The sequence below is a fragment of the Eleutherodactylus coqui genome, chromosome 1 (assembly GCF_035609145.1).
Source record: "Eleutherodactylus coqui strain aEleCoq1 chromosome 1, aEleCoq1.hap1, whole genome shotgun sequence".
In the NCBI taxonomy this organism is placed as follows: domain Eukaryota; kingdom Metazoa; phylum Chordata; class Amphibia; order Anura; family Eleutherodactylidae; genus Eleutherodactylus; species Eleutherodactylus coqui.
Window position 1 is genome coordinate 243,154,009 of NC_089837.1, and position 27,653 is coordinate 243,181,661.

General features: G+C 41.8%; 1 protein-coding gene across 1 annotated transcript in view; it reads right to left on the minus strand.

The window, feature by feature from the left end:
* Positions 1 to 17,853: 17,853 nt before the first annotated feature.
* SCML4 (Scm polycomb group protein like 4) overlaps positions 17,854 to 27,653 on the minus strand; it is a 138,340-nt gene continuing 128,540 nt past the window's right edge. Inside the window, exon 8 of the mRNA XM_066607411.1 lies at positions 17,854 to 27,285. Coding sequence (XP_066463508.1) covers positions 27,160 to 27,285 — 126 coding nt within the window. The 3' untranslated portion in view covers positions 17,854 to 27,159. The remainder of the gene's footprint in view (positions 27,286 to 27,653) is intronic.

The window sequence follows — 27,653 nt, forward strand, 5'->3', positions numbered from 1 at the left end:
AGCCTAGAGCAGTCCCGAGAAGGGAGTCACTACTGTCCGGAGATAAAGTACCCAGGAGTGAACACCTTATCTAGCCTACACCACCAGAAGATCACAGACAATGAAGTACAGGGAAATGGGGAGCCACCTTGTCCTATTAATCGTAAGTTATATTAACCCTTGCTGAAAGTTAAAGCCAGGAGTTTCTACAAGGACCCTTCCTGTCTAATGTCAGCTAAACTACTAAATCCATTCCATCAGTTACTTAAAGAGGGAGGACAAGCTTCTAGCTTAACTTACGTTAAAGTGCAGAGAGAGAGTATTGAAGAAAGTGTCAGCGTGAGAATTCAACTATATTCCTGCGTTATTCTGCTTGCACAAGTGTACCTTTGGAACTGTGTTGTGCCCTCATTGGAATGTGCTGTATTGTGCTGCCTCCAGCAACTGTGTTTAGTATACTGTGCACTTCCAGTTTTGCTAAAAGTCACATCACTGGACTCGTGTCAAGTTATTTCCACCATCTTGATGACAGTCCAACTGAAGTGGTGGCGTCCTCCATGATAAATTCAAATTTAAAGAAGACCTGTATACAGGTAACCGCTAAGTCAGTGTTGCCTGGAGAGGCTAGTGTCTTTGGAAAGGGCTGCACGCGTCCCTTTGGGGAGGAGCGGGTAGTGCTACCGTGACATCCCTATCATCTACCCTGCCATCTCCCTAGCTGTGTCCCCCTTGCTCGGTCACTGCATACATACAGTTAGGGCCAGAAATATTTGGACAGTAAAACAATTTTCGCGAGTTGGGCTCTGCATGCCACCGCATTGGATTTGAAATGAAGCCTCTACAACAGAATTCAAGTGCAGATTGTAACGTTTAATTTAAAGGGTTGAACAAAAATATCTGATAGAAAATGTAGGAATTGTACACATTTCTTTACAAACACTCCACATTTTAGGAGCTCAAAAGTAATTGGACAAATAAACATAACCCAAACAAAATATTTTTTTTCAATATTTTGTTGCGAATCCTTTGGAGGCAATCACTGCCTTAAGTCTGGAACCCATGGACATCACCAAACGCTGGGTTTCCTCCTTCTTAATGCTTTGCCAGGCCTTTACAGCCGCAGCCTTCAGGTCTTGCTTGTTTGTGGGTCTTTCCGTCTGAAGTCTGGATTTGAGCAAGTGAAATGCATGCTCAATTGGGTTAAGATCTGGTGATTGACTTGGCCATTGCAGAATGTTCCACTTTTTTGCACTCATGAACTCCTGGGTAGCTTTGGCTGTATGCTTGGGGTCATTGTCCATCTGTACTGTGAAGCGCCGTCCGATCAACTTTGCAGCATTTGGCTGAATCTGGGCTGAAAGTATATCCCGGTACACTTCAGAATTCATCTGGCTACTCTTGTCTGCTGTTATGTCATCAATAAACACAAGTGACCCAGTGCCATTGAAAGCCATGCATGCCCATGCCATCACGTTGCCTCCACCATGTTTTACAGAGGATGTGGTGTGCCTTGGATCATGTGCCGTTCCCTTTCTTCTCCAAACTTTTTTCTTCCCATCATTCTGGTACAGGTTGATCTTTGTCTCATCTGTCTATAGAATACTTTTCCAGAACTGGGCTGGCTTCTTGAGGTGTTTTTCGGCAAATTTAACTCTGGCCTGTCTATTTTTGGAATTGATGAATGGTTTGCATCTAGATGTGAACCCTTTGTATTTACTTTCATGGAGTCTTCTCTTTACTGTTGACTTAGAGACAGATACACCTACTTCCCTGAGAGTGTTCTGGACTTCAGTTGATGTTGTGAACGGGTTCTTCTTCACCAAAGAAAGTATGCGGCGATCATCCATCACCATTGTCTTCCGTGGATGCCCAGGCCTTTTTGAGTTCCCAAGCTCACCAGTGAATTCCTTTTTTCTCAGAATGTACCCGACTGTTGATTTTGCTACTCCAAGCATGTCTGCTATCTCTCTGATGGATTTTTTCTTTTTTTTCAGCCTCAGGATGTTCTGCTTCACCTCAATTGAGAGTTCCTTTGACCGCATGTTGTCTGGTCACAGCAGCAGCTTCCAAATCCAAACCACACACCTGGAATCAACCCCAGACCTTTTAACTACTTAATTGATTACAGGTTAACGAGGGAGACGCCTTCTGAGTTAATTGCAGCCCTTAGAGTCCATTGTCCAATTACTTTTGGTCCCTTGAAAAAGAGGAGGCTATGCATTACAGAGCTATGATTCCTAAACCCTTTCTCCGATTTGGATGTGGAAACTCTCATATTGCAGCTGGGAGTGTGCACTTTCAGCCCATATTATATATATAATTGTATTTCTGAACATGTTTTTGTAAACAGCTAAAATAACAAAACTTGTGTCACTGTCCAAATATTTCTGGCCCTAACTGTACATAGCTAGCACTGCATATTGACCAACAACATTGAAGCATAGTGCTTCAGCACTATCTTCATAGTCTCCTGAACTGATATCATGTCATCTCAAGTGCTGATGCTGCCCACACTAGTCAAGCCTTCATCTAATTGTGAACTGTTGTCCAGTGTTGAAGCAAACCGTCAATGTCATGCAAACATGTCACCACAGAGGGTTCAACGCCGCCATAAAGCTAATGCAGCTTACATGACACAGCGACAAGTCATGATTTCACCTTAGCGAGCGACTGAAGTTTTTAAATCTCTTGCAGCTGATATGCAAAAGCAACAAGTGACCATGTCTCCTCAGCGAGCAGCTGGAGTTCGTAAATCACACTCAGTGTACATGCAAAAGTAATGAGCCAACATGTGTCCTCAGGGAGCTGCTGAAGTTTGTAGATCACATGCAGCTCATATGCGAAAGCAACGAGCGAACATGTCTCCTCAATGAGCAGCTGAAGTTTGTTAATCACATGCAGCTCATATGTGAAAGCAACAAGCCAACATGTCTAGTCAGAGAGCTGCTGAAGTTGGTAAATCACATGCAGCTCATATGTGAAAGCAAGAAGTTAACATGTTTCCTTGTGATTAGCTAAAGTTCGTACATCACATGGTCAGCAAAATTGCAAATCATGGCAATAGCTTACTATTTGCACGGAAAAATTTTGACTAACTCCAATTGCTTTCACTATACTATATTAGTAAGTGGCGCATTGCGCCACCAAAAACACTGGTACTAGTCTCTTTCTAACTGCATGGGGTGAGGTAAGCCAGCAGTGAAAAGGTGGGGAAATGGGACCCCTGTTCTTGGGATTGTGGTTGTTTCAGCAGTGAGACCCCCACCAATCATAAAGTTAACCTGTGGATGGGGGATCATTTTAGATTTTGGGATAACTCCTTTAAAGGATATGTGCTGACATTGGGGAGTAAATCTGCACCAAAATCCACATGGCTTTGTTGCAGATTTTGATGATGATTTCCACAACAGAGAACATGCTGAGGATTTCAAAATCCACAACATGACTTTTCTGCAGGGAATTTCTTCCACCGTGAGTGAATGGGGTTTGTTAAAATCCCATTCACTTACATTGTACTGTGCTTTGTAGCAGAACTTTGCCATGCATTGCTCAGATACAATGCCGCAACAATTCTGCTGTCTGTGAAGTCAGCCTTAGCAACACTTTTTGTTTAGCAGTGGCTTGAGAAGGTTTTAGGCCAGCTGCACATCATTGGGTCAGATTCTGCATGCAGAAGGCTACAGCGAAATCTTACTGCCTTCTTTCATCCTAATCCGTATTGCAGATGACTGTTGTGGCTCGATGTCGTTCATGCCCAGTACAGATTTTTTTTTTTTTAAATCTGTGTTTTTGCAACGCCATCACTAAGCGAGGACGTGGGTAACCGTGACCTTTCTGCAATGTCAATTGCGGATGGGTCGCGGGTTAGACAGCTTCCATTGACTTCAATGGAAGCCATCCATGCGAATTCTGCATGAAAATAGAAAATGCTCCAATTTTTCTTTCGCTTGCAGAAAGCGCAATTAAAGCAATTTTTGCGTAGCATGCTGTGAACAGTATTTCCTGCAGATTCTCAGTGCGGACGACGACTGCAGATTCCATAATGCAAATCCGTTCGTGTGCAGCTGGCCTTACTGTTCCTTTGTAGCTAAGACATGGGCAGTGGGTGTCAACATGATATTTCCACAATCTTGTTGATCCAGCCTAGGAAATACATAGAGCAGAAAAAGGACCATGTTTGCTGGCTCATACCATGCCATTACACACTACCATGCCACAGCAGGAAGGGCCATTGTTGCAACCTCTCCCTCCACCTTCCCAGAAAATAAAAGTTGCCTTAAGTACTTAGTGACCAAGCCTGTTTGCGCCTTAATGACCATGCCAAATTTTGGAAATCTGACATGTGTACTTTAACATAGAATAGCTCCGTAACGGTTTTGCATATCCAAGTGATTCTGACATTGTTTTTTCGCCACATGTTGTACTTCATTTAGGTGGTGAAAATAGTCCGATATAATTTGTGTATATTTATTAAGAGTCAATATTGGGAAAATGTTGAAAAAAGTATCGTTTTTTCACATTTTCAATTGTAATATATCAAATATGTGCAAACATATTGTACAAACTTTTGCTAAGATATATATTTCCATCTGTTTACTTTATTCTGAATGCACATTTGAAAAACTTTTATGTTTTTTTAACCATTTAGGAGACGTACAAATTTAACATTACTTTTCAGCATTTTGAGGAACACTTTATTTTCCTGCACCAAGCCAAGATAGCAAAGGCTCATAGGTGTCAGAATAATAGATACCCCCACAAATGACCCTATTTTAAAAACTATACCCCTAATGTATTTACAGCGGGGGGGGGGGGGGGGCAGGAGTATTTTGACCCCACAGTTTTTTTTCAGGAAATAATTCAATTTAGAGGAAATATGTCATTTTAAAGACATATTTTTTTCTATAGTTTACATGAAAATGAGGATTTACACCCCAAAATGGATCCCCCTGTTTGTCCTGTGTTCCAAAATATAACCAATGTGGCCCTAATCTTATATCTGAGTGCACAACGGGGCACAAAATGAAAGCAGTAGTCAGTGTCTTTCAGAACAGAAATTTTGCTTGAAGGCGTTTTAGGCCCCATAGCACACATGTAGAGTTCTTGAGCGCCCAAAACCATAGAAAACCCCCACAAATGACCCCATTTTGAAAACTAGACCCCTTAACCAATTTATCTAGGGGTGTACTGCCCATTTTAATTCCAATAAGTTTTTATTATGATTCAGGATAACATTACATACATTAGCCACATCAACAATTGTCATATATCAACAGATTGTTAAACACATTCTTTTGCCATTGGTTACGTTTACCTAACTAAATCACAGGTATTTAGATTATAATCACTCAAACAAAGGGTGAGAAATGGGGGGGGGGGGGGGGGGGGACTTGGGAGTTGGGGGGGTGGGGTGGTAGGCGCGATCCTGTCTCCTATTATGGTACTTATGTTTTATTTGTTCGTTCCTTTTTAGGACTAATTTATTTACCATGGGATTAGATTTCTTTTTGTCCCCTCTATCCAAGGTTGCCATGTTTCTTTGAAGTTAGTGATTCTATCTTGTCTTATTGCATATATGTTTTCGAATGTGCAGTGGTCAGATAACATTTTAATCAGGTTTTGTGCTGTAGGTATTTTTGTAGATTTCCAGTTTCTGGCGATGAGTAATTTAACACACAGCAGCATTATGTGTCTAGGGGATAAGTTCTCCATCTCTAATAGTAGGATAGCAGTTTGTGGTTTAAGTTTTATTTTGATCCCCCATATTTTGTATGCAATTGTGGGGATTGCATTCCATAGTGGTCGAAGGTGGATGCATTCCCAGAATATGTGTAAGAGGGAACCTTTTTCGTCGCAACCTCTCCAGCAGTTTCCCGAGGTCTCTGGGAATAGTTGTGCCAGCTTCAGGGGAGAGTAGTACCATCTCGTGAGGGTTTTTTGGTGGACTTCCAAAAGCTTAGCGCTTAGGGTGCATTTATAGGCCCCGTTGCATACTTTAGTCCATTGATCCAAGCTGTATGAGATTTTTAAATCTTTTTCCCAGTTAAGTAAGTGAATTTTTTTCTGTTTGTTAGGTTCTTCTGATGCTTCTCCATTAAATATTTCGTACCAGTGTTTAAGTTTGTTCTTTATTGGATTTTGTAGGTAGAGTAAATTGTATAGGTATAAGGGTAGCGCTGGCGTGAGGTTTTTGTTTGTTGAGAGGAAGCTTTTTATTTGCCTGTATTGTAAGAGGTCTGATTTAGTGAGTTTCATTTCTTCACATAGTGTGTCAAAGGGTTTGAGTTTAGAGTCGCTTTGGATGTCTGCCAGTAGTTTGATTTCCCTTTGTTTCCAATTTTTTTAGTGATAAGTTGGGGATCAGTTGCTCTAATACATCTATTGGGAGTGAGACTTGTTTCTTTGGGAGGTGGAATTTGGAGATTTCAATCATTGTCAGCCATGTTTCTAATGAGGCTTTAATCGTTGGGTAGTTTGGGATTGTGATCCCTGGGTTAATTACGGCCGCCAGAAGTAATGTACGTAGGCTGCCCCTACCACTTATTTGTTTTTCTATTTCTGGCCAGCTTATGTTATTTTGTGGGGTGCACCAAGCCATCAGTTTATGGATTATGGTGGCTCTGTAATATGCTGTGATATTAGGGGCTCCCATACCTCCCCTTCCTCTGGAAGCAAATAATATTGAGGCTGCCATTCTTGGTTTCTTTCTTTTCCAGATGAACATTAGCATTTGGTTTTGTAATAGTTTTAAGTATTTTTGGGGGTAGTATCATGGTTCTAAATATGTACAGGATTTTTGGTAGTACCATCATTTTGTATAGTACCATTCTTCCCAGCCACGAGGGTTCTGTTTTCTCGAATCCATCCAGGTCTTTTTGTAGCGAGCTTATTAGGGAGTTTAGGTTATTTATTGGCATGTTGCTTAAGGGAATTGTAAGTTTGAGTCCTAGGTAGGGGATTTCTTCTGATTCCCACGAGAAAGGGAATTCTTCTTTGATGGCTTTTTTTGGGATATTAATTCCCAGCATTTGGGATTTATGTGCGTTTATTTTATAGTATGAAATTTGTCCAAATTCGTTTATGTTTCTTGTAATTGCTCTGAGAGATGTCAGAGGGTGGGTCATAATCAATGCAACATCATCCGCGAACAAGCCGATTTTATGTTGGCGGAGTGATAATGGTATCTAATCTCCGGGTCCATTCTAATTTTTTCCGCGAATGGCTCGATTGTGAGTACAAATAATAGGGGGGAGAGGGGGCAGCCCTGACGCATACCATTAGTTATGTGAAAACTGCTGGACAGGACGCCATTGGCCAACACTCTCGCCATCAGGGATGAGTATAAGGCCTGTATAGCTCTGAAAATTTCTCCTTGAAATCCGAATTTTTTCAACACAGCGAATGCGTATCCCCAGTGAATCCTATCAAACACCTTCTCCGCATCCAGGGTAAGGAGCAGAGAAGGCGTTTGTAATCCAGTCACCGCGGCCAGAAGGTCTATGATCCTTCTAGTGCCGTCCGATGCCTGTCGGCCCAGCGTAAAGCCGACCTGGTCGCTATGTACCAGGTTTGGGATGATTCCCATTAGTCTTTGGGCTAATATTTTTGTGTAGATTTTTGTGTCGCTATTGAGCAGAGAAATTGGCCTGTAGTTCGCCGGTGAAGAATGATCTTTGTCTGGTTTTGGAATGGTTACTATAGTTGCTTGGAGCATTTCTGTGGGTAATTCCCCTAGTCTTATGGCATTGTTAAGGGTTTTTGTGAGATCCTTGGCCAATTCCTCTCCGAATATTTGGTAGTACTCATTGGAGTACCCATCAGGGCCTGGTGCTTTGTCTTTTTTCAGGGATTTAATTATTTTTAGTGTTTCCTGGGTGGATATTGGGGCGTTGAGTTTTTCCAGTTGTTTCGTATCAACCGTCGGGAGATTTATGCTTTTCAAAAATTCCCTAATTTTTTCTTCGTTGGGTTGGGATGTTGAGTTATCATTCTTTAAGTTATATAGCTTTGCATAAAATTTGGAAAATGCTTCAGCTATATCTTTTGGGTTACTAGTTTTATATTCTGAATCTGGTACTTTAATAGATGGAATCCTGGCTTTGATACGTTTTTGTTTTACTTTGCGAGCCATATAACTACTAGGTTTGTTGTTGTCTGAATAGTAAGTAGTATTATTATATGCTTTTAGGAGTTTCTCATGGTCTAACATTAGGTGGTCTCTTATTTGTTGTCTCGTAATTAGCAGTTTTTTGTGTGCTAGTTCCGTCGGGTTTTGTTGCACTTGCATTTCGAGGTCTTTTATTTGGGTGAGCAGATCATTCAGTTTTTTAGTTTTTTCTTTTTTGTAGTGGGAGCCTTGTTTGATCATTATACCTCTAATGACTGACTTGTGCGCGTTCCATAGCGTAAACGGGCCCAAGTCAGGGGAGTCATTGGTCACAAAATATTCCCGAATAGCAGTGCGGATTTGGGTTCTGTAAGGGTCAGCCTTCATCAAGTAGATGTTGCTTCGCCATATTTTTGGGATGTGTTCTGATTTTGATAACCCCAGTGACACAAAAATTGGGGCATGGTCTGACCAAGAGGCCGTGCCTATCGAGGCGGTTTTTTATTCTTGATAGTAAGAAGAAATTTGTTAGAAACATATCAATTCTAGTAAAAGTTTTGTGTCTTGTGGAATAAAAGGTGTATTCTCTTGCGTTTGCATTTATGCATCTAAATGCATCATATAGCTCTTCTCTTAAGAGCCATGGGGCTAGTGTGGGAGTTATAGATCTTCCTCTACTGTTGGTGTCTAGAGTTTTGTCAGCGATTAGATTAAAGTCTCCACACAATAAAAGCTGACCCTTTTGACACTTTTCGACCCTCCGCATGACTTTGTTAAGAAAGCTTATTTGAGATGTATTTGGTGCATAGATATTGACCAGCGTTATTAAAAAGCCATCAATTTCACATACGAAGATAATAAATCTACCTCTTTCATCAATAATTGAGTTAAGTAGTTAAATTCTATGAAGTCTTTGATCGCTATAAGTACTCCTGCTCTTTTTTTCTCAGCGTTAGACATGAAGATCATCGGGTATTTAGAGTGAGAGAATTTCGGGTGGTTGTTTTTAACAAAATGAGTCTCTTGCAGACATAAAATATCTGCGTGGGCGGTTAAAGCGTCTCTCCATACAGAGGATCTTTTGTAGGGGGAATTCAGTCCCCTCACATTGAGGGACATCAATTTTGTATCCATATTTTAATGTTTTTACCTTGTTTTGAACTCGTAGGTTTGTTTGTCATCTTTTGGCCCTTTTTCTCGGGGTGTTGAGGAGTTTTCTGTTTCTGGTGGTTTTCCATGGTGTCTTCTATTATTGTATATGTCGGTCCAGGTATCAGGATGCGCCTCCATCCTAGGGGGGGTAGGGTTGGGGGAATAAAACATCCTAAACAGGTGGGAAAAAACAAACTTGAGAAAGTTAAGGTAGCCCTTCTCCCTTTTGGATGCCTAAGTGCCCGCAGGGGGGAGCCACTTTTCCTTGTGGGGGGGAAATGTCCAGCCATTATGAGATGTCGGCCGTTCTTGGTTTAAACTTAAAGAGAGAATTTAAGCGTTTTCGTTTGTATTCAGTTTCTTGAGTTTGCGTGTCTTGTGAGGTTTGTACTCTTATTCAAAGTCAGCGAACGGGAGCTTTGTTCCATTCGGTGTCCAGGTGTGTTGGAGCGTTCCCCCGTTTCGGTAAGACCCCCCACTTATTTATGAGCTGCTGTCCTTCTTCGGGGTTTTTGATGACATAGGTTTTGTTATTTCTTCTTATTATTAACTTAGGCGGAAAACCCCACTTGTACATGATTTTGTTGTCTCGCATAGCTTGTGTGATGTCTCTGAATTTTCTTCTAGTTTGTATAGTCATCTGTGAAAGGTCTGTGAACAGCTTGATTTGATCGTAAGGGGCTGGGAGGTTTGTTTCCTTTCTTAATGTATGTAGCATGGCTTCTTTCATGTGGAAGAAATGTATCCTCACGATTACATCTCTTGGGAGGTGATCAGGCACTGATTTGGGGCGAGGCAGTCTGTGTGCTCTGTCTATTATTACCTCCTCTGTGGTGGTGTCTGGGAGGATTTGTTTTATAAGCTTTTGTATGTATTCTTTCAATTCAGGCTGTATTATTGCTTCTGAGACTCCCCTAATTTTCAGGTTATTACACCTGTTTCTGTCTTCGATATCTGCTACTTTATTTTTTAGCGCTTCCAGCTCATCTTTGACATTGTAGTGTGCGTCGATGAGTTCGTTGTGTGAGGTCGCGAATTCTGCGAACTTGTTTTCCATGTGGTCTACTCTTGCTCCTATTTCTGCCACTGATTTATTTAGGGCTGATGACACCGATTGTAGGTCTTTTTGTAAGGAGCCCCTCAGAGCTATAATCATTTGTTTTATAAATAGCTCTGATGCAGCTTGGTCTGAGCAGCTCATGCTCATTATTGGGTCTTCATTATTGCTTGTTAATGTGTCTGCTTCTACATTTAGAGTATTCTGTCCCTCACTTCTCTGGGCACATGCAAGGTTTGAGTTGTTAAGGTCTGGTGAGCCCTGCTGCTGTTTCTCTTGGAGCGTGGGAAAACTGTCTGTAGCAGGGGAGGCAGCTGCCATTATGTTTGTCCCTGCCTGCGCTTCTGCTCTCTTATCAGGGCTTGTCTTTCCCTGTGTGGGGCTTTTGCGGGGTCCCATGTGCAGGGGAGCTGGGGAAGAGCATTTACCTTTATTGCTCTGTGCAGTGTCTCCCCGGTCCGTCGCTCCTGCTGTTCTCCGCTGCTCCCGCGGCTCAGTCTCCTTCACCTCCCGTCCTCCTTCTCCTGCTCGGGCTGAGAAGTATGTGGTGAGCCGCTGCGGTCCCGTTTTGGGTCTCCTTTTCGTTGCCATGCTTCCTTGTGCTCTCTGGAGGCTTTTGATGTAAATTGTTTCTCTCTTTTATTGCTTTTTGTCAGCTTTTATGGCCGTCTCTCTCGGAGTTCAGAGAAACACAGCTGCTCCGGTCTCCATCCAGGCCACGCGCCAGGGGTGTACTGCCCATTTTGACCCCACAGTTTTTGAATAAATTTAAGCAAAGCAAAGGGAAAAAATTGTGATTTTTGTTTTTTTGGCAATTCTGTCATTTTAAAAACAGCTTTTTTTGTACAACACACATATAAATGAAGACTTTCACCCCAAAATGGATACCACAGTTTGTCCTGTGCTCAGAAACATAGCCATTGTGGCCCTAATCTTCTGTCTGGATGCACAACGGGGCCCAAAATGAAAGGAGTAATCTGTGGCTTTCAGAACATAGATTTTGCTTGAAGACCTTTTAGGCCCCATAGCACACATGTAGAGTTCTTGAGCACCCAAAACAATAGAGAACCCCCACAAATGACCCCATTTTGAAAACTAGACCCCTTATCGAATTTATCTAGGGGTGTACTGCCCATTTTGACCCCACGGTTTTTGAATGAATTCAAGCAAAGCAAAGGGAAAAAATTGTGATTTTCGCTTTTTTGGCAATTCTGTCATTTTAAAAAATAGCTTTTTTTGTACAGCACACATATAAATGAAGACTTGCACCCCAAAATGGATACCCCTGTTTGTGCTGTTTTCAGAAATACACCCAGTGTGGCCCTAATCTTATGTCCGCATGCACAACGGGTCCCAAAATGAAAGAAGTAATCGGTGGTTTTCAGAACATAGATTTTGCTTGAAGACCTTTTAGGCCCCATAGCACACTTGTAAAGTTCTTGAGCACCCAAAACAATAGAGAACCCCCACAAATGACCCCATTTTGAAAACTAGACCCCTTATCGAATTTATCTAGGTGTGTACTGCCCATTTTGACCCCACGGTTTTTGAATGAATTCAAGCAAAGCAAAGGGAAAAAATTGTGATTTTTGCTTTTTTGGCAATTCTGTCATTTTAAAAACAGCTTTTTTTGTACAGCACATATGTGAATGAAGACTTGCACCCCAAAATGGATACCCCTGTTTGTGCTGTTTTCAGAAATATACCCATTGTGGCCCTAATATTATGTCTGGATGCATAACAGGGCCCAAAATTAAAGGAGCAGTCGGTGGCTTTTAGAACATAAATTTTGCTTGAAGGCCTTTTATGCCCTATACCACACTTGCAGAGTTCTTGAGCACCCAAAACAATAGAGAACCCCCAAAAATGACCTCATTTTGAAAACTAGACCCCTTAATGCGTTCCTCTAGGGGTGTACTGTGTATTTTAACCGTACAATTTTTGAATAGATCTAAGCAAAGCAGTAGGAAAAAATTATGATTTTCATTTTTTGGGCAATTGCATCAATTTAAAAACAGGTTTTTTTTGTACAGCACACATATAAATGAAGACTTTCCCCCCCAAATGGATACCCCAGGTTGTCCCATGTTCAGAAACATGCCCATTGTGTCCCTAATCTACTTACAGGACACATGGCTAGGCCTATAATGAAAGGAACACCCGTTGGATTTCATGGTACAACTGAATAAATTCCAGGTCCCATCGCCCACTTATAGAGCCATTGAGCGGCCAAAACGATAAGGAAACCTCTCAAATGACCCCATTTTGAAAACTAGACCCCTTAACTAATTAATCTAGGGTTATACTGCGTATTTTGACACCACAGTATTTGACTGAATCTTACAAAGCAGAAGGAAAAAATTACGATTTTCAATTTTTTTGGCAATTTTTTCTATTTAAAAACAGTTTTTTTTGTACAGCGTACAAACGAATGAAGACGTTCACCCCAAAATGGATACCCCTGTTTGTCCCGAGTTCAGAAACATACTCATTGTGGCCCTAATCTACTTACAGGGCCCATGGCATGGCCTATAATAGAGGGAACACCCGTTGGATTGCAGGGCACAACTGAATAAATTCCAGGCCCCATTGTTCATTTGTACGAAATAAAAATTGACTCCCTAAAAATATCCCCCCCAGCTCCCTCTGCGCCCTTTTCGGCTTTCCTCAAATCTTAGATAAAAGTAATAATGTGAACTGTGTGGTATTTCCGAAGACAGGGGTAATTACGGAGGCTGGTTGGAATGGGCACATGGGGCAATAAAACCGGTATCCCCCCTCCTCTCATGCTTTTTGGGGGTCATTTCTTGACCTCAGTGGCGGGTATGGGGTGTAAAAAGTAGCGTTCCGTGAGTCTTCATAAGCTTGCCGAGGTGCAGTGGTCTCGCACAGAAGGCGCTCAACAAGCTGCTCCTGGAACTGCAGAAAACAAGCGTTCCCGGGGCTTCTTGTAAATTACATATTACAGGTAGCGGTCTGAATAACGCCGGGCTCACGCAGCCGTAGGTGGAAGCTGCTTGCGGAGGCCCACAGCGGATACCGGCTGTGACCCTGCGTACGGCCGCATAATGTACTGCGCATAACTGCCTACTCACACAGGCGGTCATTCGCAGTACAATTTTTTTTGGTTTGTATGACGCAGGTACCCGCAGCCCGTACACAACGTAGTTGCGTATGGGCAGCGGGTATATCCACGACCATGGAGCACAATGGGCTCTACGTTGCGGATATCCGGAGTAAAATAGAACCTGCTGCGTTCTCTTTTCTGCGAGTGGATTACACAATTCCAACCCACTAATGTGAGCAGAATTGTGTAATCCAATGCGATTGATCTGCGTATTACCGCGGATCAGAAGCATGCGGAATCCGTAATTCCTATCTGGTCATGTGAGACCGACCTATGTTAGATCGCTACTTTTTTATTACGTGACCGGGGACCGCTCAATGAGGCCACCTGTCACTGCTCCAGGCTCTCGGCAAGAGCAAAGAGATTTTAAGTTTCCTGGGCTCCCCGACTCCTGCGCATGTGTCCAGCATTTTGCCGGCAGTTGCATGTGCAGAATCCGGGTAAGTTCACAGAGGAGGATTGCGTCGGGGTTCAAATACGGAGGCCTCTGGTAAAAAGTTTCATCTCCTCTCACCAATCGCATCGGTGAGGGGAGATGAAACTTCAATTTGTTTTAAACTTTTACGTGATCGCCATTATCCATTGTATAACGGCGAACAAGTGACCAGGAACCGCTCACCGCAGCCCCCCCGTGAAATCTCCAGGCTCTTGGCTCAGTTTTGCAGCCAGGAGCAGGGAGAATTTCAATTATCCTGGCAATCCACAGCTTTTGCGCATGCGTCTGCCATCTTGGCGACGGGCGTGTGCACAAAAGCTGGGGTAAGGTCCGCGGATAAAACCAGGGGCCTTCTGTATGTACTTTCATCCTCCCTCACAGATATGATCCGTGAGGGGAGATGAAACGTAAGCTTTTTAAACTTTTTTAAAACTTTTTTAACTTTTTTTTTTTTTACCTTTTTTACACTTTTTTTTTACTTTACAGGATCACTGTTATCCATTGGGTAACAGTGATCATGTCCCCGGTGAAATCCCTCTGCTCCTGGCTACACATGGCAGCCAGGAGCAGAGGGATTTTGAATTTCCCGGGGCTCGAGCCCCTCTGTGCACGTGCCCGATGTCAGAGGGGGACTTCAGGTCCCAGGACACCGGTGACATCGGCGGACCAGAGGTGAGTATTTTCACCTCCCCTCATGGATCGGATCCATGAGGGGAGGTGAAACTTCTACTTTTTAAAAAACTTTTTAAAAGTTTTTCGTGATCGCCGCTATCCATTGGATAGCGGCGATCACGGGGCCGGGTAACATCTCCTGGTTCCCGGCTACCTTCAGGAGTTGGGAGCCAGGAGATTTTGAATTTGCCGAAGGCTCCCGGGCTTCTGCGCATGCGCGTGACGTCATCGTCTGGCGCGCATGCGCAGAAGAGCAGCGGCGGGTCACCACAGAAGACCCCGGAGAAGGCGGGTGAGTAATTTCAGCTGCCCTGATGGATCCAATCCATCTGGGGCAGCTGAATCTTTAACTTTTTTTGTACTTTTTTTCACTTTATTGCGATCGGCACTATCCATTGGATAGCGCCGATCGCAATGCCGGGGGGGGGGGGGGGGTCCCTGCAGCCCGGGATGACAGCTCCATGCTGTTGGGTACCTGCGGGCACCAACAGCATGAAGCTGTCCCGTCCAGAGCCCACGGGGCTTTATTCTCTGTAGGACACATGTTTTTACTTTCTCAGAGAATAAAACCCACTTGGGCAGGACGTAAAAACACTATGGGCTGGTCTTTAAGGGGTTAAGGGCTCTTCCACACAGACTTGGTTTTAACGCAGAATATACACATCAAAAATCACAGAAGACCCAAGCTTCATGCACGTGAAAATCGTTCATTCACTGGAGCAGTGTGTTGCTTAAAAAAAGCGCAGATGCTCCAGGAGGAGAGAGAAATGGAGTGGGGTGCAGAGAGAGAGAGGGTGGGGCTACAGGGAATCCTCGAGGAATATTCTCATAAACCGGGAGCGGGTCTAGAGAGAGAGGCTGGGCTAGAGGGCTTCTACCAGGGATTTCCTTATAGCAAGAAAAGAGGGGCGAGGCTAGAGTGCGGATCCCTCTAGCCCCACCCCCACTGTCGGGGAAACCCTCCAACCCCACGATCTCTCTCTCCCCACTCTGGGGAAATCCCTTCGGGAACCCGCTGCTGGGGTGAGAAGTGGAGTGAGTCCCCCGCTGCTACCTGCTTGTTACGTTCATGTGGGCAACTAAGCAACAGGCCCACATGAACGTGACCTGACGACAAGGGTTAGCGGAAACTGACCCTGTGCTGCAGGAAAGATGACTTGGCCTTACCTACAAGCAGGGTGATTGTTTCAATAAAGGCGACCCCATGCTGGAATCTTGGCCCTGCTCTCCCTGAAAGGGTGACACTCGCAACCAGGCGGAACTGACACATTAAATGCACAAACTCACTTAACACACAACCTCACACACTAAAGCAGATGGTAAAGCTGAATACAAAAGCGAGGGATTAGTTCATACATTGGCCAATGAACTTAAGCTGCAAGGCCGCGACAATGCTCCTAGTGTCTTGCAATCCCTACTCTACCAAAGACACTAAACAGGCAGCACAGGACACTACACACACAGCAAGCTGACCAGACACTACTCACACAGCAAGCTGCAAACTGACCAGACACTAATCACACAGCAAGCTGCAAGCTGACCAGACACTACTCACACAGCAGACAAGACTGGGGAAATACAACTTCCTCATTGCAGAAGGGCTGGGGTATATATCTACATGCAGACCCAAGGAATTGACTGATCTGAACAACCACACCCAGCCATCTCAATAAATCCTCACCTGTGCAGGTGTGCTCCTGGAGCCCTGTAGAACAACAAACTCCAGCAACACAACCTAAAACTGCTGCTAGGGAATTGCCCAGCAGTGGGGCTAGAGAAATCCTCCGCTGCATACAGCAGGACATTTAAAACTTGCTGCCCAGAAGCACATTTTAAATGTCCCGCTGTAAACTCCTGTTAGTCCCTGCGGGAATTAAGGGAACCCCCGGGGAGATGAACAGAATCTTTGGGGCTTCTCCTCATCCCCACAGGAACTAACAGGAGTTTACAGCAGGACATTTGAAATGTGCTTCTGGGTTTAGCGGTGCCACTGCAGTTTGGAATTCCCTCGGTCAGCAGAAATCCTCCTAGTGACTCATAATCTTTTTTTTCAAGCCTCGGACACACCTATACTCCTGCTCCTATAGGAGTCTATGGAAACTCCAGCATATCATGCATCAAAGATAGATCAGGTCCTAACTTTTCATGCAGAACAGACTTTAGATGTGTGCATTGCAGTCATGTATGTCCTATCTTTTTAAAGTGAGAGTTTTTTGCGAGTGTAAAATTTCTTCATCTGAACATTTTTATAGGAAACCATGTAAAAGAGCCCTAAGGTACCTTTACAAGGGATGACTACTGCTTGTGCGCTTTCACAGAGAAGCGATAATGTTCAGTGAATGAAGACAGAGGACACCAGGCCTTTTCTGGCCACTGACTTCCATTCACAGTGAACAGGCAGTCGCTCAAAGATTGAATGACTCCTGTTTATACTGAGAGAGAAGTTGCTCAATTTCAGTGAGGTGGAGCAAAGCGACTAGCAACTACTGAGCAATTTCTTGCTTGGTGCACTGTTGGTGGTTGTCTATACTGTTTAACACAATATTTTGAGTGATAAGGGCGATAATCGCCTGGCGTAAAGTTATCTTTATCCTCTAGCTATTTCCTTGGTTTTCTAACATTACTATGATTGTGATAAGAGGAAGCCCTGTGCAGGTTCCCACGGTAATAGACCTCATGCAAACGGTTATGTAAGCTCTGTTTTGTGTCTTAAAGGCTTCTTCATATGGACAATTTAGCGTGCGGTTTTTGCATGCAAAATCGCTCATGCAAATCGCATCCAAAAGAACCCATTGGTTTCAATGAGTTCCCTCACATGAAGCCTTTTTGCACCCACATTTCCATTGGGGTGAAAGAACACAACATGCTCTATTGTTGTGCTCCATTCTGCACCCAAGGCTCAAAGAGAGTCTGCACGAAGTTATGCAATTTTGCATGGAAGATTGATTACACCTGTTGGCTTCCCTACCTACTAACTAGGCTACCCTGGCTGATCAAACATCAGTAAAGTACATTAAGGGCTCATGTCCACGAACGGTTTTTGATACGTGGCCGTGTGATACGCAGTGAATGGAGTCAATGAAAGTCAATAGTCAAAGTCAAAGGGCTCGTGGACATGAGCCCTTACTGTTACGGCTGTGGACATGAGGCTTAAGGAGCGTGGATCCGCTCTCGAGAGGACCTGATACCGTTCCATTTAGACCATGTGCTAGAGTACATACTTGTCACAGCGAGCATGAGGCATTACAGAGTTAAGTGATTTAGACAACTGGTAATAATGACAGTGAATTCTATCATTTATATATTTGTGTTTAATCACAATTATTTCATTATACAGTATTGAAAACAAAACATTATATATGAAAGAAAATTAAAAAGTTACTTTTAATTATAATTAGAAACATTAAGGCCAGGTATATTCCATTGTAATTAATACGCAAACATCAGAGGTACAACACACATAACAGTCAATGTACAATTACAATATTCAAAACATGCCTTTAAATAGTGACATCCTACACTTTAATAAATTACAAATAAAATTTCAAAAACTGAAAGCACATTTGACACTTGATATTGTACATTTGTAGTATTTGTCCTAAAACACTATAGACATGTACGAATTGGCCCCACCATAGAAAACATGCTGTTCTGCAATCGTCAGCAGTGAGTGGTTCACTTTGTGCAGAGTAGACTGGTTTATATGTACATACAGTTTCATTACACATCTGGTGTTATGCTGGTAGGCATGTGTATCTTAATGCATACTGTACTTACTGTATATCAATATTTAGAAAATACACATAACGTTTATGGAGGTAAGGATAGAGTTAAATGTTAATGAAAATGTTTCCCGCAGAATTACTGTAACCAAACTAGGCTATGACATTGATTGCTTCTTGGCTAGATTGCTGAATATAAAAGAATATCACCATTTTAAACAATTTCGGTGTATCCATACTCACCTCTGGGACACTCATCGGTTCATAAATTCATGTTGGTTGCTCTCCCCATAGATCTTAATTAAGGTAACCTATGGACATGCCATAAAAATTTTAAATAGGCATACAGTACCCCTTTTAGTACTGCCACTAACTAATAAGTCTTTACTCCATGAAAGCCATTCTTTATCAACTGAAATGACTGTTTACTGGAAGGGCAGGCTTGTACATTGTTCTTCCCATTTGAAACCAATGTAAAATTGGATTATTTTTGGTGACTGAGTGTCTAATTAGATTATCGTGACTCTACATATCGACAAAATTACTTTATTGCCAAGATAAAAACAAAATATCTACTTTAACACTGTAAAATTGTACATAGTACTGAATATTGATATGGAAAGCTACATAGTAGCCTGAGGTGCACAAGAACACAGTAAAGCCCCAATTACATGGGACGACTATCACTCAAAATCCGCTCAAACGAATGAGCAATAATCGTTGCGTGTAAATGCTACCATCGTTTGCTTTTCAACCGAATGATGATTTTATATTGAGTTTAAATTCCATCATTTAGCCAGGCATGGACCGCAATCTGTGATTGTCCATGAGAGCGCTGATACCATTGTTTTTAGCTGCAGTCTTGTGGCAGAACAAAAGGGCTGTATGCATATAACAGTCCACCTGCTGTTTTTGCATGCAGCTCAGGAAGGCTCATTTACCTGCAAATGAAGGTAATAAACTGGCAGCTTATGCAAAATGGTCGTTCAAACTGTCATTCTCCCTATCTTTTGAACAAATTTTGATCATCTTTGCGTGTAAATGGGGCTTTAGAAAGCTTTTCTACAGTCCTTAAAAAGCCACATCCTGTACATACAAAGTAACATGTTATATGGTATTGTTTAGGGGACTGATTTTGCTTGTAGTCCAGCATTGGCCTGTTATGGCTTTTACATGCCAGTGCCTCCTCTTAATCTTTGCTACCTTAAAGGGAACATGTCAGCACTTTTTAGTAATGCAAACCAAAAATAACACTACAATACTAGTGACACTCTCATTCCCACAAATGTTTACATTTGCCTGTTCATAAAAACATACCTAAATAATTATGGTTAAATTCCACCCCCACGCCTTTTTACACCCCACCCCATGCAGAGTATCCATCCAGAGGGCCTGACCATCTTTGCTGGCTTCTTGTATTTTCCAATAACCCACCACTCTTGCCTTATGTGACATCCACGCAACACTGCACAGGCTCGCGTGTTCCATAAGGTTGGGATATGGCTTACAAAATGGAAAGACCTGCCATCTGGCCCACCCACTGAAGCACTTTGTCTTATTTACATGCTTCGTGGCACAACTTTAAACTAGAATTCTTCAGGTATAAATTTATCAACAGGCAAACAAAACATATGTGGGAAGGAGAGGATCATGATTCTTGTAGCGCTGTTCTTGGTTTGCATTAGTAAAAAGTCCTGACATGTTCCCCTTAACAAAAGATGAATGATATGTAATAGACTACAGTAAACTTTCCACATTGTATTATTTAGAACTAGCACCATGTATAGAATAGTTACATATATAATGTATACATATTGTGATGGGGATTAGCCGGGGATCGTCCGGGATGGTTGCCACAGCAAACACCTTCAACTCAAGTAGCCTGGACTTGGATTTTCCAACTCAACAGACGTTTTGTCTCTTCAACTTAAGGTGCAGTGGTACAGACATCAGATAGCAACACAATAAAAACTGCCTGTCCGGCTCCAACGTTACATAAACTGCCCTCACTACCGACTGGTGGGCTGCCCTCTCCCAGCCTACCCACATAAACAATAATGTTCAGTTATGAGTTTCTTTCACAGGATATTTCTCAGAGGTTAGAGCGCCCACAACTTTGGCTGTCTGTACCTCCAGGGCAGCGGGCAGAGCCTACACCACTCCTTGCCTTTTAACACCCACCCACTGGAGCTGCTCATTAATGACCTTGACAGGACTCTAAGAGAAATATACCTCCTAGTATGACTTCTGCCATCCTGTTACACTATAAAGGGGTTTAAAATACTTACTACAGCACCAAATTCCATTGCTATCCAATGGAACATGCCCAATTGGTGGGTAATAAACTGTGTATGCGTAAAAGATCAAAACCCACAATAGATCTTGTGTCCAAAATGAGTGCAGATAAAAAGTAGTGGAGTGTTCACAGCAACCACTCTGACCTTTGCATTCATTTTATACAATGTGGTGAAAAGGTGACAAATGGATTATAATTGATTGCATTTCCCTTCACTATTTTATCTACATGAGTCCTACTGTGTATGGTCTCACTCCACATGAAATACTTAGATTCTTGTTTTATAGTCATGTTGGGTACTCAATAAAAAAAGACAAAAGCTATACATTTTGCATTGTAGATAGTTTTAAAAGGCCACTCCGACGAAAACACATTTTTCCATCCCAGCTCCCTTTGCCTGATTGCTTGTCACACTTTCTCCTATGTATTTTTCAGCCACTTGTATGCAGTGCAGCTCCCTGTTTGATGTTTATCAGGCACTACAGCCTGTACCATATCCACAATATTGCCATTACTATATTTATTTTATATTCACCTAAATAAGCAACAGACCATAAGTATACAGTTAGAAGGATGAGCTGGGATCACCTCTATTATATCTGTGTGAAGCAAAAGCTGTGTGATCATCATTAGGTACTGTGATATGAGTGCCTGTGTCCCCCTCTAGAGAGTTTTGGTTGTAGGTTCTATGTAATAGCATCACACAGACTGAGAAATAGCTACATAATAAATGGAATAAAGAATCACCAGAGTGGCCCTTTAAATAACTCAACATGGTTACTGCAATATTCAGAACGGAACAATTATAGAAAACTATACAATCTAAACTATAAAAACAAATAAAAAGGGTTTATTTTACATAAATTTTAATCTCTATTAAATATTCTAGAATTTTTCAATTGTGTTTATATATATTTATGTCAAAGAGATTTTACTCATTGGAGCTCATTAGCTATCTCAATAAAATGTGGCTGTATCTTTACACATGGACAACATCTTTGTTCCTTGCCTACGTTATATTTACAGTTGCTTGATAAGAAGAGTTCCTAGGATGTGAACTGCTTTTTGCAAGACACATGTAAGAAAATGCCAATTTAAAGTCATCCTTACTATTCCATTAAAACATCTGCGAAGTAAAAAGGAACCCGTTGCCTCAGAAGAGCACTGTAAACTAAGTTATGGTGCTGTTCGAGAAGCTGATGGAGAGCTGGGGAATATCTGTGCACAGTCTGAAAATCTGACTTTTCAGACCACTGTGCGAGCGCTCTCCCATAGACTTCTATAAGATTGTGTGCACATAGCTGTCTGGAAAGTCAGCTTTTCAGACCACACTCAACTTCACCAGTAGATACTATCGGAATGGGTGAGGTCTAAAAAATACATTCCCCGACTCCCCATCACCTTCTCGAATAGCACCATAACTTGTGCTGTTCTGAGGTGACAAGTTCCATTTAAAGGGGCTCTTCAATACTTGAATGTTCAGAAACAATTTGGTTCCTGGAGCAGATTTCAAAGACCATAGAGAGAGTTATAAATCACATCTATGGACATGGTACTCATAAATATGTATGCTTCCGTCATCCAGTTTATAAATCTAAATCTCTAACTACAGCCTACAAGTTCTGCTCTTGGAGATCAAACTGCTGCAGAACAAGCAAGTTTGAGCACATACAGTGCTCAGTTTAAAGGGGTTGTACCACTATGACATGTATTCTCTATCCACTGGATAGGGGATACGTGTGATTCGTGAGAAAACTCCTTCAATTAACTTTATTCAGTACTACCAATGTTTTATCTTGGGTATTAAGAGGACAGAGACAAATAAAGCACTTCATTTCACCATAAGACATATGGTCACCTGTAATTTTGCCCTGGCAGCCACTGGAAAATGTACAAGACAGAACGGTGTAATGCAAGTGAATGGTGTTTCAGAAAACTTAATTCACATACTGCAGAAAATCCACACAGATTTTAGGTCATGCTGCATATTTTCAAATGCACAGCATGCCCTATGGCCTCTTTCACACAAGCATATTTTTCAGTAGTATGATGTCCACGTTTTACAGTCTGTAATATAAAGCCAAAGCTAATTTATAGAAGGGCATACAATATGCACATATCTTTAAAACCAGCCACTTGCTACTTTTGTCTCTTTTGTAGCTGAAAAATGCCCATTGAAATTTATAGAAAGTGTTCAAAATACTGACCTATCTGTATGTTATCAACAGTGACGTCCCTCCCATAAACCTGCTGAGGGCTTCTACATTAAAAGCCCATTGACAGGTTAAGGACACATCACCAAGCCAAGAGACCTGGTGACATCACCTGTTAGATGCCGTGTCACCGGAGCACTGCAGCAGTGGTCTAGTGCCCAGGGGGCAAAAACTATGTAAAGAAATTAAATCAGAAAACTCCTTTAATGCAAAAACAATTCTGTATCCTGTAGGACAGCCCCTTAACATGGGTTTGTATCTAGATAAAGTTCTTTCTTTCATACTCTCAAAAGGTAAAAAGTCAACTCCAGAATTTGTCACCAATTGTATATGAAAACATCACAGAAGGGGAAATATAATATAAGTATTTATCTTAGTGTAGGGACCCACTACAACGCAAGGACCGTGAAGTGGTTAGTGGGCTTATGTATCTTTGCCAAAATCCAACTAACGCCTTGCATTTATTATCTATCATTCACATGCAGCGTGGTTTTAAGACTCCAGGGGGAGCCCAGGGTGGCAGTACCAATGTGGTTCACTGATGGATATGCAGGGCAACCCGCCGAATTATTATGGCGTCATTAATAGGTTGCTGGTCTGCATGGTGAACTACATATATCAGAATGGTCTGGCCCCCTGTATCCACTATGTGTGGGAGTGTACGCCAAGCATCCACCCCCCTCATTATCAAGAGGCAGTGTGAGTGGCTGTCTCATCGGTGTCCTGCACAGGTGTAGTTAGCTCCCTCATTTGGAATCAGCTACCTGCATGGTGAGAGGATACATCTACATGCACTCCTTACTCAGTAAGTAATGGCCGTTTTCTGTGATTGAATTATATATGAAACATTCAAATCACTTAGTGTTTATTTACCGGACTCCGGCACTTATCAACTCTTAAACCAACAGCTTCCCGTCACATTTAGCGTTAAAATCGTTGCATGTAAGATCACCAGACACCGGCGCTTACTTCAATAGTAGGGGACAAATCATATAGCCTCTTGCGGTCCAGTGAAATCCACTTGTAAAATTCACTTTATTTCTTGTCCAGACGCGTTTCAAAGCGGACTCTGCTTCTTCCTGTGTCCTTGTGTGGACAATACCAAGAATTGATTGAAGTCACTGTGTTGGAAACACTTTGGGATATGAATTTGTAAATGCATAGAACAGGTCCCAGCCAGATGGCACATGAGGGATCCCACATGCACGATCTGCTAAAGTTATTGTCACATCTGTGCTGGGGATTCCACTTTCCTGCTCTTTTCTAGGAGCAGGTTTAGGGAATCCCCACAGCCGAACAGCTCAGAACAAACACCATTAAGTACAATGGGATTCATCTGCTTTCTGTCCGTCTTTTGGACAGAAGAAAAAAGTGCTGCATGCAGCACTTTTTCTTTCAACATTTTCAGCCTCATCTGTGATGGAACCTCCAGCCGTAGGTTACAAAGAAGATGTGAAACTGATCAAAGCCCGCTGTGAAATCAGGGCGTAGATACATAGCAGTGAGTGCGGTAAGCACCACTGCCCAGTGATTTTACATGCAACAATTTTAATGCTAAAAGGTGTTAAATGCCGGAGTCCGGCAAATGAACACTAAAGATAGCTTCACATGGGCGAGCGTGCTATGGAGCCAGGAATCCCGACCCCATATTGTGCTCCCTACCATGTGAAATCCCCAGGGATCCAAGGTGTTTTCATGTGAAAACAGCCTTGCATCACTTTGAGGATGCAGGCAATTTCCCACCATAGCTGTTACAGCCACGGCAGAAGATCATGGAGTTTTCCATTGCTTTTAATGGGGTTGGCGCTGCCGGCTCCATTGAAAACAATAGGGTTGCGATGCGAGATCTTGCAGCCAGATAGAACATGCTGCGATGTTTCCTGCATAGCATCGCATCGCATTGCGGTGCCATACAGGAAAAAAATCATTTATGAACCCCATTCATTTTGCAGGATTTGTGCCTCACATTGCCGATGTGAATTTGAGTTGACTTTTCAAGGGACTGTCCTTTTTTTAAAGGGACTGTCCTATAAGATCCAGAATTGTTTTAAAAGAAATAAATTATTTTATTTGCATTCATGATTTGGCATTAAATATATTGCAATTTTTTTTTTTTTGTGATTATGATATATTGGATCCTAACGGTAGAGTTTTGAGTATTTGATTTGACAGTAATGCTAACTTGGCTTACAGCATTGTTGTACATTGTAGTTAAATTTTCAGAACGCATTAAAGGTCAGGTTAACGTTTGCTATAGCTTTACATGGCATATTCTTTCATTATACAATATGTTTAGATTTTGGGCTTTCTTCACTAGTAAAAATACAATAATGTTAAAAAAAAATTATTTTTGTTGGATGGTTTTTTGGAAAACACTGTATAACAAGTTATTAATGGAAACAAAAACACAATTTCCATATTTTGTTTATTCACATTAAAAGTGAAACACTAAATCCTAGCCTCACACAAAGCCACAAAATTCGGACGTCGCTGCAGTTACCACAGTTCTCAACCCACTTACCTCATCATACAGTTTATAAGTTATAGGGGAAGTCCGATGACCTCGTTAAACCACTTGTGGTGTTTGTGTAGCATGCAGGTAGCAGTGGGATATGGGCTTTTACTGCAGTCATATAAGGAATGTGCTTTCTCAACACTTGTTGGGAAACACAAATAAGGACTGCAATTGTATATTAAAATATAAGATAACGACATATACTGTAATAATTGCAATAATGCTTTCTAGAAAATAACTGGAATATGAAGACTTTCAGTAGGTCAGCAGCAGCACTGCAAGATATACAAAACATAAGTAGGGGTCCTATAACCTATATCCTGTATGACCTAGATTAAGAGGTGGCTAGCTTATTATGAGTGAACAGGGTCCACCCAGGGGGTTCTTATATTTACAGACTCTGTTTAGCCCAGTTTCACACACAGTGGAACCTTTCCATTGTATTTCCCCATGAAAAATCCATAGCAAAATCTGCAATCAAACCTTTACATGATTTTGTTGCCGACTTAGCTACATTAAAATGAATAAAATCCATAGTAACATTTCTGCAGCAAGTTATGTTGTGGATTTGAAAATCTGCAATGTAACTCAAATTCGCAGCAGAATTTTTCCGCTATTCGCGAATAGGGTTCGGCCCATTCACTAATATTGTACTGTAAATAAGCAACACTGGGCTTAGTACAGTTTTCCCCATCGTATGGTGAGCTTAATACATTAAGAGGCGTTGATAAATGTCCCCCACATGTGAAACTCGTCTTACAATGATGCTCAGGGGTTATGGCTTAATGGTGACCTGTAGGGGTGGCTTTGCAAACAGTGTAGTTGCTGCACGCTTTCCACAGTGGAAAATCTGCAGAAAATACGCTGCGCCTTTAGCTGTGGTTTTTGTTGCAAGCTTGCTGCAGATTTTAATACTTGTATTTCAAGGGTTGAAATTTGCAGCGCAAATCCGCAGAATCAATACGCACGCTGCAGATTTAGAATCCATGGCTTTTTTCAAAAAAGGATTAGTTGTGGAAATTCTCTTCTCCAAATGCAGAAGATTTTAGAATTCTCACAGATTATACTGTAAATACTGCAGAATTTCCACAGCAAATTCTACTGCAGAAATCCCACAGCATTTATGTTGTTTGTTAAGCCACCCTAAGAAATTGTTGGTGGGATCGCTGGGTGAGAATGGGCAAGTAAGTAAAAGTTGCAAATGTATGTTTGAAATTTTTGCCCATGTTTGGTAGAATTTTTATGAAATGTTAATATGAAAATTGATCACTTTCAATTTCCTAGTAAACTGAAATGATATTCTTGGAACAGATTGGTGCCTCACTCCACCAGCAGTAAATGCATACAAAAAGACCTCAGTTTAACTGCATATAACAAGTTTCTACATCTGAATGACTGTTTACAGCAGACACCCACTTAAAGGATGATAATAATTACATACTGCTAGTACAAAATTGACTGTGTATATGGGACAGCTACAAGCATCGTGTGTCAGCTTTATAAAAGTGAAGTGTTAGAGAAACGTGATATGCTTTCAATGCAAAGATAATACTTGAAGGATTCTGAGAGTTTTCATCTCGTATGGCAATTGTCCGCTTCATGTTGTCAATATAGCATCTCATAGCACCTGCCATACAAAGAATTTGGTGTTTTGCTTGCATTGCATGCTAGTTGTGCCAATGTGTTACAATGGCCATCTAATTTTTGTCACCCTCAGAGCAATGAGCTGCACATCTCTTCAATAATAAAGATAGGCCAATATGTAAATGACACAACTATTTTATAACACAAGCCTATGAAAAATAAAAAGGTGTCAGAATGGCCTTTTCATAAGGCAACATGTTACAACTTTACCATCTTACATTATTAATGCTATTTAATGATCAGAACTTTGCTTGTTTCAGCTTATCGATATGGTAACAGAGTTTAAGGGCAGGTCCCAGTTTTAGTCCCAAATACTTCATAACCATGTCACTCCTCAGAAGAAGCAAGGCATTGCCGTCAATCTCCTACAAAAAAAGAGACATTATTATAGCGGGACACTTTTAGCCTCTTATAATGGTACATTGGGATACAGTATAGATAGGTAGAAGTAGAGAAGCAGAGGAAACAAAGAAGAGAATACCTCTGTAAGGGCTCGTTCACACAGTCAGAAGTGTTCTGTCAGGACACAGTGGAATTTGCTGCAAAAAAAACCCACACCAAAATCTACATGGCTAAATGAGGCTTTTGATGTGGAACTGCAGGCAGATTTAAGTCACTTTTAATTTAGCATAAAAAGCTGCACTTGAGGGGAGCAGATTGTGGCGCAGACTTTTCCACAGGACTGAAAATTTTGTTGCACCCTGGCAAAATGCTTCTGCCCTTGTGAAAAGAC